Source organism: Gekko japonicus, unplaced genomic scaffold (assembly GCF_001447785.1).
Source record: "Gekko japonicus isolate JY-2015 unplaced genomic scaffold, Gekko_japonicus_V1.1 scaffold4409, whole genome shotgun sequence".
NCBI lineage: Eukaryota > Metazoa > Chordata > Lepidosauria > Squamata > Gekkonidae > Gekko > Gekko japonicus.
This window is the reverse complement of record NW_015163741.1, coordinates 54,793-77,967: the sequence shown is the minus strand read 5'-3', so window position 1 is coordinate 77,967 and position 23,175 is coordinate 54,793. Positions and strand designations below refer to the sequence as shown.

General features: G+C 42.9%; 1 protein-coding gene across 1 annotated transcript in view; it reads left to right on the top strand.

Moving 5' to 3' along the window:
- Positions 1-763: 763 nt before the first annotated feature.
- LOC107107578 (multidrug resistance protein 1-like) overlaps positions 764-23,175 on the top strand; it is a 70,745-nt gene continuing 48,333 nt past the window's right edge. Inside the window, exons 1-7 of the mRNA XM_015407886.1 lie at positions 764-817; positions 3,577-3,631; positions 7,454-7,595; positions 17,450-17,510; positions 20,418-20,609; positions 21,343-21,514; positions 22,085-22,209. Coding sequence (XP_015263372.1) covers positions 777-817; positions 3,577-3,631; positions 7,454-7,595; positions 17,450-17,510; positions 20,418-20,609; positions 21,343-21,514; positions 22,085-22,209 — 788 coding nt within the window. The 5' untranslated portion in view covers positions 764-776. The remainder of the gene's footprint in view (positions 818-3,576; positions 3,632-7,453; positions 7,596-17,449; positions 17,511-20,417; positions 20,610-21,342; positions 21,515-22,084; positions 22,210-23,175) is intronic.

Here is a 23,175-nt window from a genome sequence, read left to right as displayed (position 1 = left end):
GAGTGCCTTCATGTAACAGCAAGGACTTTTTCTTAGGGTGGGGTTATCAAGAGAAAGTTCATAAGTGACAGATCTGGCTTTGTTAAACATTAGCTTTCCCGGAGGGTGGAGTTCAACAGGCATGAACACAACCCACGGGGGCCTAGGCAAGGTCCAAGGGGAAGGGGACCTCTCTGGGCAAATATCTGTCACAGTAAACGTTGGCCACTTCGGCACTCACCAGCCACATCGACGCTGCACTCCGCTACTCTTAAACATTTCAGAAAAAGAAGAGACAAGAGAACCAGCATCTCCTCCCAGTAAGTCATTTCCTTTTATTTCCCCCCCCCCAATGAGCTATACTGTACATTTAAGTGCATTGTTAGAGACTAAATCAAAGTTAAGGCAGCCTCTGAACAAAAGAGGGGTATAATTTTTCTTCAGCTATGATTAATTCTACAAAACTAATGATTGTATGAAGCTATGTACAGACTTAAGAAACACTTAGAAAATAAACATGTACTATAGTAGTGTCCTAGATATTCCACCACACACTGTCTCATCCAGCTTTTTTCCTTTTTATTTCCACAAGAATTAGTGTCAGGTTATTACAGATGGTTTCAAAATCAACATTCCCTTGTGGGGGTTTTACTCACCTTGGGGGTAATAACAGTATGTTCCTTTAAGCCCCATGTTGGTTTATAATCTAATTTTCCTAAGAGATTCAATTATCTTCCTAGATATAAATGGCTATCGAAAGCAACACAGATAAACACATGAACGGCAAGATCAGTGAGATGGCCGTAATGGATAATGTTTCTGAGTCTGAAAGCAAAAGGTAACAATTTTTTCCTTCCTTTCCCATTATCAACAGATGGCTTCATCTTTTGGGGGTTTCTTGTATGTATCTTTTCTTTCATTTATATTAGAGAGACGTAATAATGTACACTGATTTCTTGTAGCTTCTTTTTAGCATCAACTTCAATTCATAATGCCTTGTGTGTGGTCAATATAGTAGCTTCCTTGCAATATTCTTGACCACTTCTTGATGAGCTTTCGGGGCTATTACAGAGACATCCAGATTTCTGGATATTTTGACCTTTTATGGTATTTGTTTTGTGTTGCTTTGGGCAGTGGGGGACAGAGAGAGAGAGAGAGAGAGAGAGAGAGAGAGAGAGAGAGAGAGAGAGATGCTTGTTTTTCTTGTCTTTGTCATTATCAGTTTTGCCACTAATTTTTTACTGATGTAGACTTCGTAATTGTGTGACAGCTGAGACTTCAACAGTTGCAATTATTTCCACTGCCACCGCTGTATGTTATAGGAACACTGTAGTTTGATTTTCTTTGATCTTAATAAAACCTCTCGGGTATGCATGTGAAAGGAATGAATAGCAGATATTCAGGCCATCTGTGTCCTAAAGTAAGGGAGGCACTACTGGTTTTACTTTAATAAATGTTTGAATCTTAGGCACATTGTATCACAAAAGGGCTCCTGTTCATTTGTCAGGTGGATACTGTATAACATAACAACCAAATGATGCAAGTCTTTATATTTACACTAGCAAGGACCCAAGTAGACATAGCATGAGAGAAACTAGGAAGGCAACTATTGGTAGCAGATTGCATATTGTTTCATAAACTACTGAAATCTGAGAAACCTTATGCATCTTTTGGACTGAAAGATTACTTTCTTTACAGTCAACATTGAGTTATAGGATGCACTCTGTTTTCTAATCTCTAGGTATTTTTGTATAGTTTCGTGGGAGGCTTAAAATCAAGAGTGACAGTAATCCAGTGTGACAAAATGATTAGAGCATCAGGCTAGGATCTGGGAGACCCAGGTTCGAATCTTCACCCTGCCATGGAATCTCACTGAGTGACCCTGGGCCAGTCACAAATTCTTACCCTAACCGACTGCAAAGTGTTGTTGTTAGGCTAAAATGGAGGAGAACAAAATGATCCCCACTGGGGGAAAAGGTGGCATATAAATTAATACATAAATAAATCCATGCAAAGCAAATAATATCCTGTATTTTAGGTTAAATTTTATACACACTATGAAACATGGAAGATATTGCCATTGCCTCTGAATGTATACCATACTTCATTCTGAACATGTTGGAAGTTCCAGATTTTCCCCAAATAAGCAAAGTAAAAGAAATAACCTATGAGCTTAATGCCAAAGTAATACATAGTGGTCTCTTACCTTTTTAGTTTATTCATTTTTAATTGTTTATTTACTTTACTTATCCCCCACCTTTCTCCCCAGTAGGGACCCAAGGTGGCTTACCTCATTTTGTTCTCCTCCGTTTTATCCTGACATCCACACTGTGAGCTAAGTTAGGCTGTGATCTGTGACTGGCCCAAGGTCACCCAGCCAGCTTCCATGGCAAAGTGAGGATTTGAACATGGTTCTGCCAGTCCTAGGCTGCGATCATACGCACAATTAGACCCACCAAAGACCTGAATGCTGGGCGGATTTAAAGGGCACAATCAGACAACAACATCTGGGAAGCGCCATTCTGCTCCACCGCAGAAGCAGAGTTAAAAGACACCAGGGAAAATCCAGTAGAAAACAGGTTGTGATGGGCCACAGACGAAATCTCCACTGTCTGATTGCTCCAGTGCACTCTCATGGCATTGGGATGGTCTGATCAGGCCATCCCGACTCCGTGCCATGGTTTCCCCCCCTCCCCTCTCAGTATGCACATCATCATAAACTCCATAGGGAGCCCTCAGTGTGGAGATGCGATCCATTGATTCCTCATTTATGTGCATCATAAACATAACTCACCTGCAGTTGTGTCTGATCACGCAGTGGCGGGCTGTGCCTGCAGCTTCCAAGAACTGTGTGATTGCGCAACTGCAGGTCAGATTCCTCCAGAGGAAATAGCCTCACTCTCCCCCCCCATTTTTTCTGGCATGTGTGACCACAACCCTAGTTCAGCACTCTAACCACTATATAAATAACCCTACCCTCCCTCATTTTATCCTCACAGGAACAGGGCCAGGCTAGGCTGAGAGAAAGTAACTGGCCCAAGGTCCTCTCAGAATAATATAAAGAGAAGCATCTATAAAATAAGCTGAAGAAAGATCTGGGAACCAGAATGGAGGAGAGAAAAAAAGCAGACCAGCAGAATCTGTGTTGGGAGGAAATGAATAGCAAGGGAAACATGGCAAGAGAGAGAAACCCTGTGTGGAGTTGGGCAGGTTCCTTTTTGACGATGAAGAGATATTTCCTCAAAGCAGGGGGAGAAGCAGAATGCTTTTAGGCCAGGGCATAGCTGAGTTCTTCCTTTGTCTAGGCTTATCCCACTCATTTGTAGGAAGAATGTCAATGGTGTGTTCGGGGCCCATCTTCTGTGCTCTCCTGGTTCCAAATTATAGTGTGAGCTGTAAATTCTGGGAGGCAGCAAGGAGGCTTCTAAATCTGTCCCACACAGGCATCATTTTTTGACAATCGGTGGGAAGAGACTTTTCAAAAACACACATTGTTGATTTGACATTTTGCATTGTTTTTCCCTTAAGTGTATGGGAATTTTCATTTTTAATGTCCTCATTCAAAATCTGAATAAAATCTGTTCATGTTCTTTTCAGCAGTAAAAAAAAGAAAAACAAGGAAAAGCCCAATATGATCAGCCCACTAACAATGGTAAGTTGTCTACATATTGAACTTTAATCAATGCACACAAATATAGACCCTGTGCAGACTGGTTGCTGATTATTTCTTAACCACAGTTAAGAGACTGGCTGGGGGTTCCTGTACTCCCTCCCACTCTAGAGAGCCAGTGTGGTGTACTGGTTAAGAGCAGCGGACTCTAATCTGGAGAACCGGGTTTGATTCCCCACTCCTCCACATGCAGCCAGCTGGGTGACCTTGGGTCAGTCACAGTTCTCTCAAAGCTATTCTCTCAAGAGCAGTTCTCTCAGAGCTCTCTCAGCCCCACCTACCTCACAGGGTGGCTGTTGTGGGGAGAGGAAGGGAAGGAGATTGTAAGTTGCTCTGAGACTCTGAGTGAAGGGTGAGGTATAAATCCAATCCAATCCTCCTCCTGCTCCTTTCTGCTCTGACAATGGTCACAATATAAACTACATAGTGTCATAAATCTGTGCTTAATAGGGTTGCCAACTCCAGGTTGGGAAATTTCTGGATATTCTGGATGTGAGGTATAATGCCATAGAGTCCACCTCCCAGAGCAGCCATTTTCTCCAGGGGAACTGATCCCGATAGTCTGGAGATCAGTTCTAATTCCAGGAGATCTTCAGATTCCACCTGGAAGTTAGCAATCCTAGTGCTTAATGTAGGGCAGAGAAGCTGCGTTGGCTCAAGTGGTTAAGACACTGAATTGCAGGCTGGAAGGTCGATAGTTCAGCAGTTCGAGACCCGAGTGCCGCATGACGGAGTGAGCTCCCATCTCTGGTTCCAGCTTCTGCCAACCTAGCAGTTTGAAAGCAAGAAATTGCAAGTAGATAAATAGGTACTGCTTCGGTGGGAAGGTAACAACGTTCCATGCACCTTGGTGTTTAGTCATGCCGGCCACATGACCACGGAAACATCTTTGGACAGCGCTGGCTCTTCGGCTTGGAAACGGAGATGAGCACCGCAACCCTAGAGTCGGATTCGACTGGCTTTCGAGCAAGGGAAACCTAATGTAGGGCAAGAATGTTAGTGTTATGGAATAGGGAAAAAGTAGCAGATTTCTCTTTTAATTTTTGGTGTCAATATTTGTGCAGTAATCATCCACAGGAATATGCTGCTGCTATTAGTGTTGTTGCTGTTATTATTGTTGTTGTTGTTGTTATATGTGCAGGCAAGGCAGGATATAAATAGAAATAAATAAATAAATACATTATATTTTTAAACCACCCTCCCCTGCAAAGCAGGGCTCAGGGTGGTGTACATCAATAGAAAAGAATTATATATTCATTGAGCAATTAAAAACAGTTAAAATATAATAAAAATACAGTAAGCAACCTGATAGGATAGCATTAAACTACTGATTATAGCACTGCTTCCTGTGGGAGGCAGGAGACAGGAGCACCAGACAGATGGAAACCATCGCTTTTTTGGTGGCGGCTCCACTCTGGTGGAATGAGTTCACAGAGAAGACCAGGGCCCTGCAGGGACCTTTTACAGTTCCGCAGGGCTTGCAAAACAGAGCTCTTCCACCAGGCCTTTGGAGCCGCCGCAACCACCACCACTACCAATTAATAACAACAGCTGACAACCATCGTGGAAGATCTGAGCCATTGGTCCCTGTGACTACTGCCCATTTCCCCTAACTGAAGCAGACCAATAGAATTAAAGCAAAAATTGGAATTTGCTAGCACTTTAACTACTATATTTTATTTTAATACTGATTTTATATTGCTGTATTATTTTTTATTAGGAACTGTATTAGTGTAATGAACTGTGTTTTATGTATAATGAGAGCTTTTATTCTGTTGTGAGCTGCCCTGAGCCAGCCTAGGCCAGTTGGGCAGGATAAAAATCAATAAAATCAATCAATAAATAAACCAAACGCTTGATGGAACATCTCTGCCTTACAGGCCCTGCAGAATTGCATTAGATTCCGCAGAGCCCCGATATTACTTGCCAGGGAGTTCCGCTAGATTGCCCTGGCCCTGGTCAAGGACAGCCAAATGTCTCTCTGGCCAGGGACCACCAGTAAGTTCTTATCTGCCGAGCACAATGCTCTTCAGGGGTTTTACCAGGAGAGGCAGTCCTGAAGGTACTTGGGTCCCAGACAGCTAAAGGCCTTAACGGTTAACACCAGAAACTTGAACGTGATCCGGTACTCCACCAAGAGCCAGTGCCGCTCATGCAGCACATGTGTCATTTGTGGGGTCCCCATGAGGACCTGCACTGCTGCATTCTGGACCCATTGGAGTTTCTGGGTCAGTCTCACGGGTAACCCTTCATAGAGCAAGTTACAGTAGTCTAATCTGGAGGTGACCATTGCATGGATTACTGTGGCTAGGTCAGGGAGAGACTGGTAGGGGGCCAGTTGCCTAACCTAGCGCAGCTGGGAGAATGCCAGTCGAGCAATATTTGTGATCTGGGTCTCCATTGACAAGGAGGTGTCCAGAACCAAACCCAGGCTCCTGACAGTTGGTGCCAGTATTAAGGGCACACCATCAATAGCCAGGAGCTGGCACCCCAAGACTGAGTCCCCCACCCACCCAGCCACGGCCACAGAACCTCCATCTTAGAAAGATTCAGTCGCAGCCAGCTCTGTTTTAACCATGGCCTCCAGCCCTTCAGTCAGATTTGCTGGGGTGGCATCTGGCCCACTGCCCATCAACAGATATAGCTGGGTGTCCTCAGCATACTCTAAAATTCTGCACCAATTGGGTGAGGGAGTGCATATAGATTTCAAACAACATTGGAGAGAGGATTGGCCCCTGAGGAACCCCACATACTATGAGTACTTAGTTGACACCCTCTCTCCTAGTGCCATCCTCTGTCCCTGACCCTGAAGAAATCAGGTAAGCCACTTCAAGACTGCCCCATGGACTCCTACATCAGCAAGGCAGTGGGTCTGAAGATCATAGCTGACCGTGTTGAACTCTGCTGTAAGATCAAGCGATAACAATCGATCAAACTGTTTGCAGAGATTGTCTGTGAGGGCGACCAAAGTCATCTCTGTCCCATGGCCAGGGTGGAAGCCAGACTGGAATGGGTCCAGCACCAGTGTGTCATCCAGGAAATTCTGAAGTTGTTCTGTCACCTTCTCTCAATTACCATACCCAGAAATGAAAGATGCAAGACTGGGTGGTAATTGGAAGGATCCATAGGATCCAAAGTTGGTTTCTTTGTGAGTGGTACAACTGTAGTCTCTTTTAATCCCTCTGGGTAGACCCCTGAATCCAGGGACAGATAATGCCCACTAGGGACTCCCAAATTCCCTCGCCACTGCCCCAAGGGCACACCATCAATAGCCAGGAGCTGGCACCCCAAGACTGAGTCATAGCTGACCGTGTTGAACTCTGCTGTAAGATCAAGCGATAACAATCGATCAAACTATTTGCAGAGATTGTCTGTGAGGGCGACCAAAGTCATCTCTGTCCCAGGGTGGAAGCCAGACTGGAATGGGTCCAGCACCAGTGTGTCATCCAGGAAATTCTGAAGTTGTTCTGTCACCTTCTCTCAATTACCATACCCAGAAATGAAAGATGCAAGACTGGGTGGTAATTGGAAGGATCCATAGGATCCAAAGTTGGTTTCTTTGTGAGTGGTACAACTGTAGTCTCTTTTAATCCCTCTGGGTAGACCCCTGAATCCAGGGACAGATAATGTCCACTAGGGACTCCCAAATTCCCTCGCCACTGCCCCTCACTAGCCACAAGGGACATGGGTCTAAGAGGCATGTTGGTGTTACAATGCTAGTGATTGTAAATCACTATAGTTAAATGTACCATCACGGATAAATTCTTTTTCACATGTGGATTTTTTGTTTTGTTTTGTTTTCAGTTTCGTTACTCAGACTGGCTGGATAAATTATTGATGGTACTGGGCACTTGCTTTGCGGCCATTCACGGAGCTGCCCTTCCAGTCATGATGATTATTTTCGGAGATATGACAGATAGTTTTGTTGCTTCAGGAATTCCTAAAGGTAAGAGCTGCCCGATGGAACAAGAGATTTACTATAGTATAATGCAAAGAAGACAAGGATTAAGGTATACCGTATGGATAAATCACCCCTATGGAAACTACCAAAAGCTGCAAGTGCATAGGCTGTATTGAACAGAGCAGAAGAATGCAACTTTCCCCATGGAGTCCTGTCTTTGCAGTCTTATTTTGATAAAAGCTTCCACAGAAACTCTTGTATGTTTCCTGTAGTACAATGGGGATGTTGCATAAGAGGAAAACTGGAGAAAACCAGAGGTCGATTCGGGGGGGATCGCGGGGGATCGCAGTTCCCCCGGGTGAGGTGGGAGGGGGCGAGGCACACGATGAAGCCCCGCACCCTGCTTCCAGCCGCCCCACTTCCGGCCCTCATTCAGCCAGGAGGAGGCAGGAGAAGAGGAAGGTGTGGTGCCCAGAACTGCACACAGTATTCCAAATGAGGTCTCACCATTGATTTATATAGGGGCATTATTATATTGGCTGATCTGTTTTCAATACCCTTCCTAATAATCCCCAGCATAGCATTGGCCTTCTTTATTGCAGTCACACACTGTCTCGACATTTTCAGTGAGTTATCCACTACAACTCCAAGATCTCTCTCTTGCTCAGTCTCTGCCAGTTCAGACCCCATCAATGTGTATTTATATTTAGGATTTTTGGCTCCAATGTGCATCACCTTGCACTTGGCCACATTGAACCCCATTTGCCATGTTGACGCCCACTCGCCCATCCTTGACAGATCCCCTTGGAGTGCCTCACAATCCTCACTGGTTTTCACCACCCTGAACAACTTTGTATCATCCGCAAATTTAGCCACTTCACTGCTTACTCCCATCTCCAAATCATTAATGAACAAGTTAAAAAGCAGTGGACCAAGTACTGATCCCTGCGGTACCCCACTGCTTACCACCCTCCACTGAGAAAATTGCCCACCTACACTCACTCTCTGTTTTCTATGAACTAGCCAGTTTTTGATCCATAAAAGGACTTGTCCTTCTATCCCATGATTTTTGAGCTTACTTAGGAGCCTTTGATGAGGAACTTTATCAAAAGCTTTCTGGAAGTCAAGGTAAATAATATCTATTGGATCCCCCTTGTCCACATGTTTGTTCACCCCCTCAAAGAACACTAACAGGTTAGTGAGACAAGATCTTCCCTTACAGAAACCGTGCTGAGTCTGCCTCAATAGGTTTTGTTCATCTATGTGCCTACTAATTCTTTCCTTAATAATGGTTTCCACCAATTTACCCGGTATCGACGTCAGACTGACTGGCCTGTAATTTCCCGGATCTCCTCTGGAACCCTTTTTAAAGATGGGAGTGACATTAGCTACCTTCCAATCCTCAGGAATGGAGGCAGATTTTAAGGAAAGATTACATATCTTTGTCAGGAGATCTACAAGTTCACATTTGAGTTCTTTCAGAACTCTCGGATGTATGCCATCTGGGCCTGGTGATTTTTCAGTTTTTAAGTTGTCTATCAGTTTTAGGACCTCCTCTCTCGTCACCTCAATCTGACTCAGGTCTTTCAACACCCCTCCTGAAATCAGTGGTTCTGGAGTGGGCAAGCACTTCTCATCTTCCACAGTGAAGACGGAGGCAAAAAATGCATTTAGCTTCTCAGCCATTTCCCTATCATCCTTCAATACTCCTTTTACCCCTTGGTCGTCCAAGGGCCCCACTGCCTCCCTGGCTGGTTTCCTGTTTCTAATGTATTTGAAGAAAGTTTTATTGTTGGTTTTTACGTTTTTTGCTATATGCTCCTCATATTCCCTTTTTGCCTGCCTGACCTCAGACTTGCATTTTATTTGCCATAGCCTGTGTTCCGTTTTATCAGCCTCACTGTGACTAGCTTTCCACTGCTTAAAGGAATTCTTTTTACTTTTTACAGCCTCCATTACTCTGTTTGTTAACCATGCAGGCTTTTTCCTATACCTGTTTGTGCCTTTCCTAACCTGCGGAATATATATTTTTTGAGCTTCTAGGATCGTAGTTTTAAATAGATCCCAAGCTTCCCCAATTGTTTTGACCCTTTCTACTTTTCCTTTCAGTTTCCTCCCCACGTGTCCCCTCATATCAGAGAAATTACCCCTTTTAAAGTTAAAAATGGTTGTGTGAGTCTTTTTGGCCAATTCTCTATTTGTACAAATGATGAACTCAACAACATTATGATCACTGTTTCCAAGCGGTGCAATCACTTTTACATCTCTCACCAGGTCTTGAGTGTTACTTAGGACCAAATCAAGGATCGCCTCTCCCCTGGTAGGTTCCGTGACCATCTGCTCCATAGCACAGTCATTTAGAGTGTCTAGAAACTCAATCTCTTTTTCCCGGCTAGAACACATATTGACCCAATCAATGTGTGGGTAGTTAAAATCACCTATTATTACACAGTGTTTTTGTCTAGTTGCTATCTTTAAGGCATTCATCATTTTATAATCCTCCTCTATCTTTTGATCTGGTGGGCGATAACAAACTCCCAGTGTTAAGTTTCCTTTTGGCCCCCCTATTTCAACCCATAGAACTTCCAGAAGCGAATCCAATTCACTTAGCCTCTCAATCTTTCTAGACTTTATACCCTCTCTGACATACAGAGCTACCCCACCTCCAACCCTTCCCCCCCTATCCTTCCGATATAATATATAACCGGGAATCACTGTGTCCCACTGATTTTCCTCATCCCACCAAGTTTCAGAAATACCCACAATGTCTATTTTTCCCTCCGACACCAAGCACTCCAACTCCCCGATTTTACCTCGGACACTTCTAGCATTTGTATAGAAACAGCTGTAATTTCCCTTACAAGTTAAGCCTGCATCCTTCCTCTTGCTATCTCGAGTCGTTGTCCGGCAGTCCATGTCACCAGCCATGGCCTCTGTGGACAATTTCAATCCACCTCCCTGTAGAAAAGCAACCGGTACCCCCTCACCTCTCTCAGATGAGCCAACCCGAACCAGAGACTTTTCATCTCCTGTCGGCTTTCCCCCAATATTCAGTTTAAAAGCTGCTCTGCCACCTTTTTGATTTTAAGTGCCAGCAGCCTGGTTCCTTCTCGGGACAAGTGGAGACCGTCTCGCCTGTACAGCTCCCTCTTGTTCCAAAAAGTATCCCAGTGCCTAACAAACCTGAACCCTTCCCCCCTACACCATCGTCTCATCCACGCATTGAGACTCCTGATCTCTGCCTGTCTCTCCGGCCCTGCGCGTGGAACAGGTAACACTTCTGAGAAGGCTACCTTGGAGGTCCTGGACCTAAGTTTCCTGCCCAGCATCCTAAATTTCTCCTCCAGGACCTCACGACTGCATTTCCCCACATCGTTGGTGCCGACATGCACCACGACCACTGGCTCCTCCCCAGCACTATCTACCAGCCTATCTAAAACACGCGTAATGTCCGCTACCTTCGCACCAGGCAGGCAAGTCACCATACGGTCAGTACGCGGGTTCGCCACCCAGCTGTCTACCTGCCTAAGGATCGAATCACCCACTACCAAGAGCCCCCCTCCCACCCTGCTCAGGGATGGTTCCTTGGTGCAAAAGGAGAGCCGCTCACCAGCTGGGGAAGAGGTCCCTTCTGAGGGCACATTCCCCTTATCCTCAGCATGGTGCCCTGTTTCCCCTAGACCCTCATGCTCCCTGACAGCAGCGGGGCTGCCAGATCCAGAGTGGGACGTAGCTAACAAGTCCCCGAGAGTCTTTTCTGTGTGCCTAGCTGACTGTCTCTGCTTCTCCAGGTCAGCCACCTTGGCCTCAAGGGAGCACACACGTTCCCTGAGAACCAGGAGCTCCTTGCACCGAGGACACACCCAAGACTTCTGCCCAGTGGGCAGATAGTCATACATGTGACACTCCGTGCAAAACACTGGATAGCCCCCAACCCCCTGCTGGCATTCTGGCTTCATAATTCTTTTAAAATAAGTAAATATAATCCCCCTTTAAAAACCCTTGGTATTTATGTGGTTTTTCTTGTCAAAGTCAAATTACTTTACGGGAAAGACAAAAAGCCTAGGGCTTTCTTAAATACTGAATTACAGTCAATCCCAGTCAAACAATGCCCCTTCCTCTCCCTCTCTCAATCAGCCAGGACTCTGCAACAACTCTAAGCGCTTCCACACACTGCTAAATACAGTTTTCCCATACAATATCCTCAGCTGAATCCCCTCAGCTGAAAGCAAGTAAAAAAAACACCACTCACTCCTCTAGCAGCTCTCTCTCCTGCTCCTGCTCAAAGCTCAGTTGGGTCTTCCCTCACCGAGGATTGGTTCTGACTTCTTCAAATGCATTCCGCTAAAGAAAACTCAGATTCACCTTCAACGGGTCCTTCTACGTAGGCCTGGACTTGCCAGCATTTCTACTCAGTAGCCTGAGTTTACCATCTTGCTTCCTTCTGGCCAAACCACCTTCCCTATCTATGCTTGTTTGGTTCCCAACCTCAGAAATGTCTTACTTTTTGCCTGTGTGTCTTGCCTTCACATCATAGATGGATTTCATACTTGACAATGGCATATACTCAGGTTATTCTCAGAGACACAATGCTTTGTGTAAGCATTTACTCTTGCCTTGACCTTGTTGGTAAGTTTAATCATTGTCCTTGCTATTGCCCAAGACTGGCTGGTGCACTTGAGGCAGCAAAAGGTGAACAGGAAAAGAAAATCACAGTTATCACAATTGTAGCTAAAAGTAATAAACTGTGAGGCAATTTTATACACGCTCATTTGGAAATATGTCCCATTAAACTAAGTACGTGTATATAGGTATCAATGCAAGGCAGATTCCAATCCACTGTAGTAAACATAATGATGAATACAACCCTAAGGCTGTGGTCACACTGGCAGCTTGGCGTGATATGGTGGCACCTCTAATTGTACTGGCTTAAAGTGTTGCGAGGCATACCAGCCAGACAGCATACCTTGCTGTGGGTTACCTGCAGAGCCGTCCCATGGTCAAGTATCCACAGTAGTTTTGCGTCTCAGCCATGGGACACACTGTGCCAGGGGGAGTTTTTTAAAAAAACATTGTGCATGCGCATAAGTGCATAACTGGACAACCACTTGCGTTAGCTAGCTCCGCAACCCATGAATGAGATGAAAGTGCCTGTTCACATTTCCCTTCTGGGTTCCTTTCGCGCTGGCAGAGTTCAGACATCAGACAAAACGAAGTGGAAGCATTACCATCCCTTACTAACCGAACCTTCCCTGGTGTCTGATTACTCTGGTTCTAATGCAGAGTGGGATGATCTGCTGACAACTGGGCCACGGACGGCAGATGTAGTCATCTGATCAAGCCCTTTAAACCTGCACAGGTAATACTAGTATGTTATGACAAACTGCTCGTGTAACCGCAGCCTATGAATCTGTTTCTCATTGAAGTTAATGGGATTATAGCACATAATTAAGCATTTAATTATGCTCAACACACTCGATAGGAAGTAAATTCCATTGAACACATGGTACATCTGAATAAACAATGTAGGATCAGATTGCTTGTGCCATACATTTCAGGGGCATTTAGGGATGCCTGAATTCTTCTAGGTTAGAAGTCGTTTACATGTTAACACTATATCCACTGGCAAAGGGGACAGGCTATGGCTCAGTGATAGTGCTTAGCACACAGAAGGTCCCAGGTTCAATTGCCAGCATCTCCAGTTAAGGACCAGATAGTAGGTGATTGTGAGAGACATATGCCTATGCTAGTTTCAGTAAACAACACTGACTTTGATGGACCAAAGGTCTGATTCAGTATAAGGCAGCTTTATGTGTTTGTGTGTGTGTGTGAAGGTATCAAGAGACGTGTGCTCATTTTCAGAAGGTACTCCAGTCTGTAGCCCCAAAGTTTGAACATTCCTATTTTCCTGCTCCACGTAGAAAAGTTAGAAGGCCTTTCAAAAAGCTAGCTGCTTATTTTGTTAGGACGTGCAATTTTTTGAGTTATTATTGGTTTTATTTTCTAGGTAGCTTTTCTTGAAAAACTGGATGTAACTCAGTGTTAATAACTGCTGTTTAATAGTGTAACCTTAAACAGAGTTATACATTTCTAAATTTCTTTGTTGTTTAATTAATCTATATCCTGCCTTTGTGTTCAAAAGAAAACTCAAGGTAGCTAACAAACATAAAACCTTATTACAATACAGCTATGAAATCCTACTACCATACCACCAATAACTTTTTTTAAAAATTTGGCATTTGTGTGTGTGTGTGTGTGTGCCCATGCCTGGAAGTCATGGTGACCTCTGGCAACTCCTACTGGGGCATGGAGGACATTCAGAGAAGTGGCTTGGTAGCCTGCCTCTGCCTCCCAACCCTGGTGGTCTTTGGAGGTCTCCCATCCAAATACTTGCCAGGGTCAGCCCTGCTTAGCTTCTGAGATCTGACGAGATCAGGCTTGCCTGGGCTACCCAGCTCAGGGCTACAAATAACTATTAGCTAACAAAGCCTCCCCCAGCAAAAGGCAGCAGTTCCTTTTAAAGTCATGAGCAGTCAAGGGATGGTGCTGAGCAGGTGGAAACCCTCACCCTTCATGGCCAGGTCTTCCCTCCAATGGGCAGCAGCTCCACATTCCAGCTCCTTTAAAAGACTTCAGTTGTCAAGGGGTGGTGTTGAGCAGGTACAAACCCTCAGCCTAGATGGCAAAGTATTTCCACCAATGGGCAGTGCCAATAGGCAGCACCTCCACACTGCAGCTCCTTTTAAAGGCATGACCAGTCAAGGGGTGGGGCTGAGCAGGTGCAGGCACTAAGCCTAGATGGCAGAGTCTCACCAGAAAATCCATTGAAGTCAATGCACTTACATGGGTGTAACCCTGCTTAGGCTGGCACTATAGATCTCTTGTTGAAAAGATTTTTGAAAAGATTTTTAAAAAGCTTACCAGAAGATAGAGTGGCTATTTTCTAAACAAAACCCTAATTTCATAAGTGTATTTTGTATCAATGTAAAGAAAAGGTGGAACCTAGGGGAAATTTCTCCATCTCTCTCAATACAATCCTAAACAGTTACACTCTTCTAAGTCTGTTGAAGGTGATGGGCTTTGAAAAGTGTAACGCTGCTTAGTATTGTACTGTCTGTTTCTTTTGCTGTATATCCTAATCAAAGACCTCTATTTGACTAGCTTAATAAATCCTCTAAAAATAGTTTGTTAGTTATATAAATGGAAAGATGTCATGATGTAAATGATGATATAGAATGTGTAATATAGAATTATAAGCATCAGGGTTTTTGAAGGAATTATCTTGCCATTCCAGGCACTAGAAAACTGCAGAAATACTTACCCGCACCATCTTCCTTTACGTACTTGTTTATGAAGTATTTCTTGTGCTGAGGACCTTTAAATTAGACTCTGTTCTAAAGCACTGCCACCTTGATTTCAGAAAAAAAGAAGGCATTGGAGAGAACTTTGGTACACTTCTGTGATTGGAAAACTGCTAGAATTGTGCAATGTTAGAGAATTACAATGTTGATGAATTAACATGTGGAATCCTCAGGATATCTGGGGTGAATGAATGAATGTTGCACAGACCAATTGCAGAAAATTCTAGAGCTCACATGAGTCCCTGGCCCCTCTAACAGTTCCCTCTACTTTTGAGTCACATGAAGGGGGGGGGGATTTGTGCTTCAGTCCCTCATTTTTGTCTTTTCCACTGTGAAGAGCAGATATTTTAGAGCTCCACTCTTTTTCTTTGTTTCTTTGGGGTAATTTCCTCATCTTCTCTCTGAAGGATTCAGGGCTTTGTGCTCCTTAATCTCTTCTTAGGTGCAGAAGCCTAGAATGTCACAGATGCACACCTACAGTATCTAGACCCCATCAGAACATCACAGTTAAGCCACCAGGGACATACCCATTCTGCCCCTCTTAATTTCTTAGCCTTCTATGTAACAGTGTTTGGTTTCTGAAGATCATCATAAAGACCTCACTGCTTCTGTTGTAGTTCACAACACTGATTCCGAAATACTATTGAAATTTTCTTCCCACTCCAATCAGAAACCCCATGTGAATCATCTCTAAACAACACCTTGATTGATGTAAACCCAATAGCATCTAGTAAAGATTTAATGCTCCACTACAGCAAACAGTTTCTGCATATGGCTAGTGTCTAGGACACTGGAATCAGCAATCATTGGATCCTGGTTTGGGAGTCTTACAGTCTATAGAGAGGCAGCATGGTATAGCCCAGTCTTGTCAGATCTCAGGAAGCTAAGCAGGGTTGGTATTTGGACGGGAGACTACAAAGGAAGACTCTGCAGAGGAAAGCAATGGCAAATGACTTTGGCTTCTCATTGTCTTAAAAGCCCCTTGTTGGGGTTGGTTGCGACTTTACAGCACATATACACAGTCTACAGATCCTATAGCTTTTGTTATTGTGGAGAAGTTATTGATAATGTTTGCAGGCCTTTGGCTAAAGCAACCATCAGTTTCATTCCATCCCCTATCAATAATAATTCAGAATACATACAAAACTAAATAGGAAGGCTGCTCCAACCTTTTTTCACACCCCACGGCCAATTCTGTTATTGTCAAAGCGTTCATCAGACACTACTCCATCAATGCTAATACTAGGAAAAATATAACAATGGAGAGGATCATGGAAAGTAGAAACAAAGATAAGAAACAACTGTGAAACAATAACTAAGCGATGCCAACAACTATATTAACAACAACTTGTACCACAGAAAAATCATCCATACGTTCAATAGAAAGAGTCAGATGCAACACTCAGTTCAATCACAGTCCAATAAAGGTACAGTGAAAAATAACGTTCACTGATATTTAAAGTGCTGTGTGCTGCCAATTAGTCCATTTAGAATATATAAGCTTCCAATAGAGACTTTTCCAAATATTCCAACTTCAAACGTAGAGATGTGATAAATAGCAGATTTTTGACTTTGCAGGAGGACGATGTGCAATTTCAGGAACACTCCCGTTCCGCTAACGAATCCTGCCAGCCTCTGAGTTTGGTTCCATCACTGCTTTATCAAAGATGGAACAGAATGTCTTCCTATGCATCCATTTCTTGCCACATTCACAAAATTTCATTTACGGCTGCTTACGGGCATAAGGGCAACTTCTCCAATCTCACAAAGTTACAAAGTTATCAATTGAATTCACAGCATTAATAGAATATACCACTGATTCTGTGGTACAAGTTGTTGTTAATATAGTTATTTATATTGCTTATTATTGTTTCACAGTTGTTTCTTATCTTTGTTTCTAATATTAGGGAAAAAGAGATGTTGCATTTACCAATAACTGACATTGAGTGGTCACATTCCCCCCTCTTACCTTGTTGTGAGTTCTATGAAAAAAGTAGCTGGCACCTCAGTACTTAGGCAAACTGAGGAATTAGGCATAACCCTTTCTCATGTGAGCCCAAAATGGAGAAAAAATGGGTGGGGAGGGGAGTGCCTGTGCCTCCCATTCCAAGAACTCTAAATTTTTCTGCAGCAGGTATGTGCAAATGACGTTCCCATTGTGATGACCACAATGAATATTTACAGTTAAGTACAACTGTTTTCAGCTTAATTAACAAAAAGCAAACTGTGATAGAGGATTTGTGTTTTAAATGGATGGATGCAAATTCAGCTGGAAATAATAGTTTACAGTGGTGAGAAAGGAAGTCAGTGGCCATCATCAGATTGTTTTGAATGCCTGCAAGAAACCTTATTGAACTGTTACCTTTTAAAGGTACAAATAGTAAAGTAACAGGGAAGTAGGACTCTGATCATGGACAATCAGTCATGGACCACACAGGATGAGGTTCAGATGGCACCAACTCCTTGCAAAAATGAGTTGTGGTTTATATATTTTCTCATTGGATTTAATTGTTTCATGTTTCCCTTTTTCCTGTTTAGGAAACAATTCAGAAAATATTACCGTGGACCCACCTGAGACACTACAAGAACAAATGACCAGGTACCTGGATATTTTTTGACATCTTTATCTTTGTGTGTGTGTGTGTGTGTGTCGCTGCTTCTGTTTTGCAATATGTAGGCCCATGCTGGCAGGGTTGCCCACCAGGAGGAAAGTTTAATGTGTGGAGAAAGTATGCAGAAATGGAACTTACAGGCTGTTTATTTCATATTTCCAGAGGTCATTTCGGGGGGGAACGTGGGGGACTACATTACCCCAGAAAGTATGCAGAAATGGAACTTACAGGCTGTTTATTTCATATTTCCATTAATGCATGGAATGGCAGAGTGCTTTGACTAACTTACTGGGTATGGTACAAGGCTACTTTCTCACTGGCATCACTGCGTCATTATTTACACAATTTTAGCAATCTAGATTTTGTATTAGGGAAGGGGACTTTGGACCCTTTTGACTGCCTTGATCCACAGAGATAATAATATATGGTGATGTGAAACAGTGTCATGTTTGGTGAGAAAAAACCTAGTCTCCAAACAAGCCATGGAGGGATCTAGTTAGACTGTAAGGAGGATGTCCCAAAGTTTTCTTCTTTTTCCCTATCCAGAGAGGAAGTAGTTCTCACCTATAAGGAAGACAAAGGTTACCTAGCAAATGGTAGAGCAGAGCTTGCACTGGCAAAACACGCTGGAACAAATACTTCAAAAGCTGATACGTGTAGTTGTACTATTCTCAATACTAGCACATTAGTCCAGCTAATAGGAAATGTATGGTGGATTGCAGCTGCTCACAGGGGCTATGGAAATGTCATGTCCTTCCACCATACCAAATGGAGTCTTTCCAGGTCTGTGCCCGTGCTAGCCATGAATGATCCAGGCTGGCATGGAAAGAACTCTTGTGATCCTGGGGAGCAATGTGATAATCATTCCTCTCTGCTGTGACTCCTGGGTGGAACTTCTGACTTGGAATGTTTCAAGTTTCAAGTTTCGTTTATTAGAGAGCCAGATTAGGACCAGGAAGACCCTGGTTCAAATCCTCACTGTTGTCTGAACTGCACTGGGTGAATTTGGCCCTGTTACTCTTAATCTACTTCACCAGGCTGTTGTAGAAATAGAATGGTGGAAGAGAGAACTGGGCACACTGCCTGAAACGTCTTGTGGAAAGGGTAGGATCAATATCTGTTATAGAGAAATGTGATCAATAGTTTGCCCTTCGCCCTTTTTTGAAGAGCTAGATTGTGCTTGCACGACAGAGGAATAGACACCTTGAATGAAAGGCATGCCCAAACTTGTCTATGAAATCAGTTAATCATTGCAAATGTAATGACATCAGTTTCCTGTGTTTTTTAAAAAGTCCACAGGCATACAAAAGGCAATTTAAAAGATAAATAGGTATAGGATTATCACTGTGTAATGTGCACATACCAGTTACTGTTACATGCATAGAATAAAACTTAACATAAGAACATAGGAGAAGCCAATGTTGGATCAGGCCAATGGCCCATTCAGTCCAACACTCTGTCACACAGTGGACAAAAATACCAGGTGCCATCAGGAGACCCAGCAGTGGGGACTTATCTTCAAATTTGTAAATTATAGCACAGAGTAGGTTTGTTCTCATCATATGGTACTTTCACAGTAGAAAAGAGCAAGAGTCCAGTAGCACCTTAAAGACTAACAAAATATGTGGCAGGAGATGAGCTTTCGTAAGTCACTGATCACTTTTTCAGATACTTCTTCAGAAACTTCTTCGCAGGAACTGTTTTCTTCAACTATGTGTTGACTTAATTATTCCTGAGACTCTCGAGGACATTCCTCCCAGACCATTGCATTCCCATGTTTTCCTTGTGCTAGTTTGCCCTTTGCCCTTTTTTGAAGAGCTAGATTGTGCTTGCAGGACAGAGGCAATGTTTTAAGGAGGCAATGTTTTTTTACTGTTTCTCCAAGGTGGGAGGATTCTTTCAGACCATTGCATTCCCATGTTTTCCTTGTGGCAGTTCCATTATTTTTAAGGAGGCAATGTATTTTACTGTTTCTCCAAAGTGGGAGGATTCTTTTTCTTCATACTCATATCCGTCCCTGAAGGAGCATCTCTACCAATATGAGCCTGTGTGGCCAATCCAATCCTCTGATCAGGGCCTTTTATCTACCCCTTCTCACAGACTCGTTAAATCTGCTGCTGTCCAATCTCACGCTTTTTTCACCCCCACACTGTGGAATTAACTTCTTGAATTTGCCAGATAGATACTTGCTCTTTAAAGGTTTAGGAAGCTGTAGAACTATTGGCCTTTTGTTGGTTGTATTGCATTTTACTGTATTGTAAACCACCTTAGGACCTTTCAGTTGAACGGCAGTCTAGATATAAACTAAATTTCACAAGAAAAGAAAGCACAAAGCAGACTTAAAACGGACAACAGCAAAGAAGGGAGACACTAATGATAGTTGGACAGGATGAATAATGTAGAATGGCAGCGTTAACTCTATCTCTAACCATATTCCAAACTTCCTCTGCTTGAGTTCTGTTGATTCACACCTGAAAGCGTTGTGCTGTTATTCTTCATATTGCTGAACTAGCTGTACTCTCAATAAATGGGGAAGGGTTTTCAGGCGGTGAGCCAGTCCTCAGCAGTAGACAAGTGCTTTTGTCAACTGCTCCTATGCATGGTTACTCAAAAGTAAGCACTGATTTCATAGGGCCCTATTTCCAAGCAAGTGTGTGTAGGATTTACCCTGTTATCATGTCTCTGTTTTTTGTTTTTGCTTGCAGCTCCTTGTGCTATATCAGATGCTCTCCATTCCATTGTGATGAAAGTTTATTATGTTTATATTAAAGATCCTGTCTGCTTTTGTAATTCTAAGTTCACAGAGCAAATTATTCCTAAAATCAATTTGTAATTCTGGTAGTATGAACTAACACATTGTTCTTGACTTTGCCTCTTCAATTTTGTGTTTGTAGATATGCGTACTACTATTCAGGAATAGGGGCTGGGGTCCTTGCTGTTGCCTATGCGCATATTGCATTTTGGACACTGGCAGCAGGCCGTCAGATCAAGAAAATTAGGCAACATTTTTTCCACTCCATTATGCGTCAGGAAATTGGATGGTTCGATGTAAATGATGTTGGGGAACTAAATACTCGACTTATAGAGTGAGTATACATTTTATGCTTGGCTATCATGTTTGCTTCAGAAGTTATTAATTTTAATTTTGGTTGCTAGTTTGGTTTATTTTTCTTAAAGCAGAACTTCTTGTATATTGATGAGATGCTGGGGCTTTAAAGTAAGCTCCATGTTGTGTGTGTTTTGTCTTAAAATTAGGAGAGGTAGTAAAGTACAGCTCTCAGTAAAGAAGAAGATAGGGCTGGATTGCAAATATGAGAGGTCAATTTGCAGATGCATTAATACATCTCCTATGATTTAAAGTTTATATATGTGAGAATGAGTGTGTGTGTGTGTGCCTGTGTCTGTCTATCTAAAAATCTGTTTGCTTCAGCAAAACAAGTAACTGTGGTATCCTCAAATCTGGCAATATTTATATAAACGTTTAGTCATATATCCAATGCTCCCTCTAAGCTGTGGAGTCTTGTGAGAAAAACTTCTACTTTGTGAGCTACTGGCATTAAAGTTGTGAGCAAGCGATTTGGCTACTGCATAAATTAATTTGCTCTGGAGCCATCCTTCCTGAGTTAAAACAAAAATGGGTGAGCCGGAGGCTAAAAAACTGTGAGCTAGATCACACTAACTCAGCTTAGAGGGAACACTGGAGGTGACTGCAAAGTATAGTGATACAACTGGAACATCTAGGAAGTATCTTTGGATCATGTGTATGGATGCATATGGATATCATACTTACCAATTCACTTTAAATTTGCTTTTTCTTAGTGATGTCTCCAAAATCAATGAAGGAATTGGAGACAAAATTTCAATCCTAATCCAGGGAATTTCTACATTTCTGGCAGGAATTATAATTGGATTCATTGAAGGATGGAAACTAACTCTTGTAATACTGGCAGTCAGTCCTGTTCTGGGCCTCTCTGCTGCGATATGGGCAAAGGTAATTTATATTTGTTAGTATTTTTTGTTATGAAAATGCAATTGCAATTGCCTCAAGGGTGAGTTCTTCATTCTATGTTTTGCTAGTTTATGACAGTAATAGGCAATGTGTGGCCTGAGAACTGCTTAAAACCACCATATCCCTAGCATATGGAGATTCAGATATAGACTGAAAATTTTTTCTCTGGTGGTGGTAGATAGAAGGGTGGCCTTGATAGATGGGGTATGGCCATGGTCTATTTATTGCTGACTCCTGATTCTTTAGTAAGTAAGACTATAACTGAAAAAGTGTGCTTGCACATGAAAGCTTATACCTTGAATAAAACTTTGTTGGTTTTAAAGGTGTCACGGGATTTAGTCTTTGTTCTAAGACTATACCAGTTAATATAAAATTTGTAAAATTGCTTAACATGGTTGGATCCTGACAGTTAAGCAAAAGACTGCAGTTTTGACAAGAGGTATTATGCCATACGTGCTGTTTTAAGAGGAATTTGGGTAAGGTAATGAAGTGGGTGCTCTAGACTACATATAGAGTTTGAGTAATGGGACTGAAACACTGTTTTTCCTATAGGTCCTTTCTTCATTCACCAGCAAGGAACTTGCTGCCTATGCAAAAGCTGGATCAGTAGCAGACGAGGTTCTGGCAGCAATTAGGACAGTAGTAGCTTTTGGAGGACAGAAGAAAGAAATCCAGAGGTTAGAAATGTTTTGTGCTATTAATTTTAAACAACCATTCTAGATATGTTGTATGTGTTTAGGTTATTCAGTAATCTATATTTGGCTCTTTTCAAATCAAACACACTCTCTTCTTTGGACCTATCCACAGTAGCATTTTTGTTCTTATGTTCCTTGTTGATCCTTGAAAAATAATTCCCTGGTGAGATTCTTTGGTCCACAAACAATGGGCAGACTAGAGTTCAGATCCTGGAGTCCCTTTGTACTGCAGCTGTACTGCTGTCTTCATGTGTGGTGCAAAAAGAAGAAAAAGAAGAACACTAGAAAGAGTGGGAATACAGCCTACTTTCTACAAAGTCATCATTAAAATGCCCCCCCCCATCCACATGAAAGCAGCCTGAGCACAAGGACAAAAATTCTCCTAGCATTGCCTCTCACTCCTATTGGCTGAGGTTCCTTGCCTGGCTTAAGGAAAGCCCCTCTCTTGGCCGTGACCCACATAACAATATTAAAGGGTCAGTTGATGAAGTGGCAAAGCACTGCTCCAAATCTGAAAGGAATACTGAAAACTGAAAATCCAGTTAGAAAGAAATCAGAAATGAAGTTTATTAACAATCATGGATACAAAGATAAACATCCATCTTTTCACATACTAAAAAAGAAAAGAAACAATTTATTGGGGTCTGGAAATCCTTTTTGGATGGCTTTTGGGCTTCTCATGCATAGAATGGCCAACTCAGTGGGGAGCCTGGGTTGCCGGACTCAAGTCCATCCTGATTTTCTACCAGGTCACCAAAGAGGGGAGGAAGAAAGGGCTCCTCATAGGCTCATGCAGTCAAGCCACCATCAGCCTGGCCCAGAACCTCCTCTCCCCCTCCACGCTGGAAGAGGCCATGTTCGAGCAGATCATCAAAGCCCTGCCAGACCACTTCGTCCCTATCCCATCGGAGATGTCGCACCACATGGCTTTCCACTACAGGAACCAGC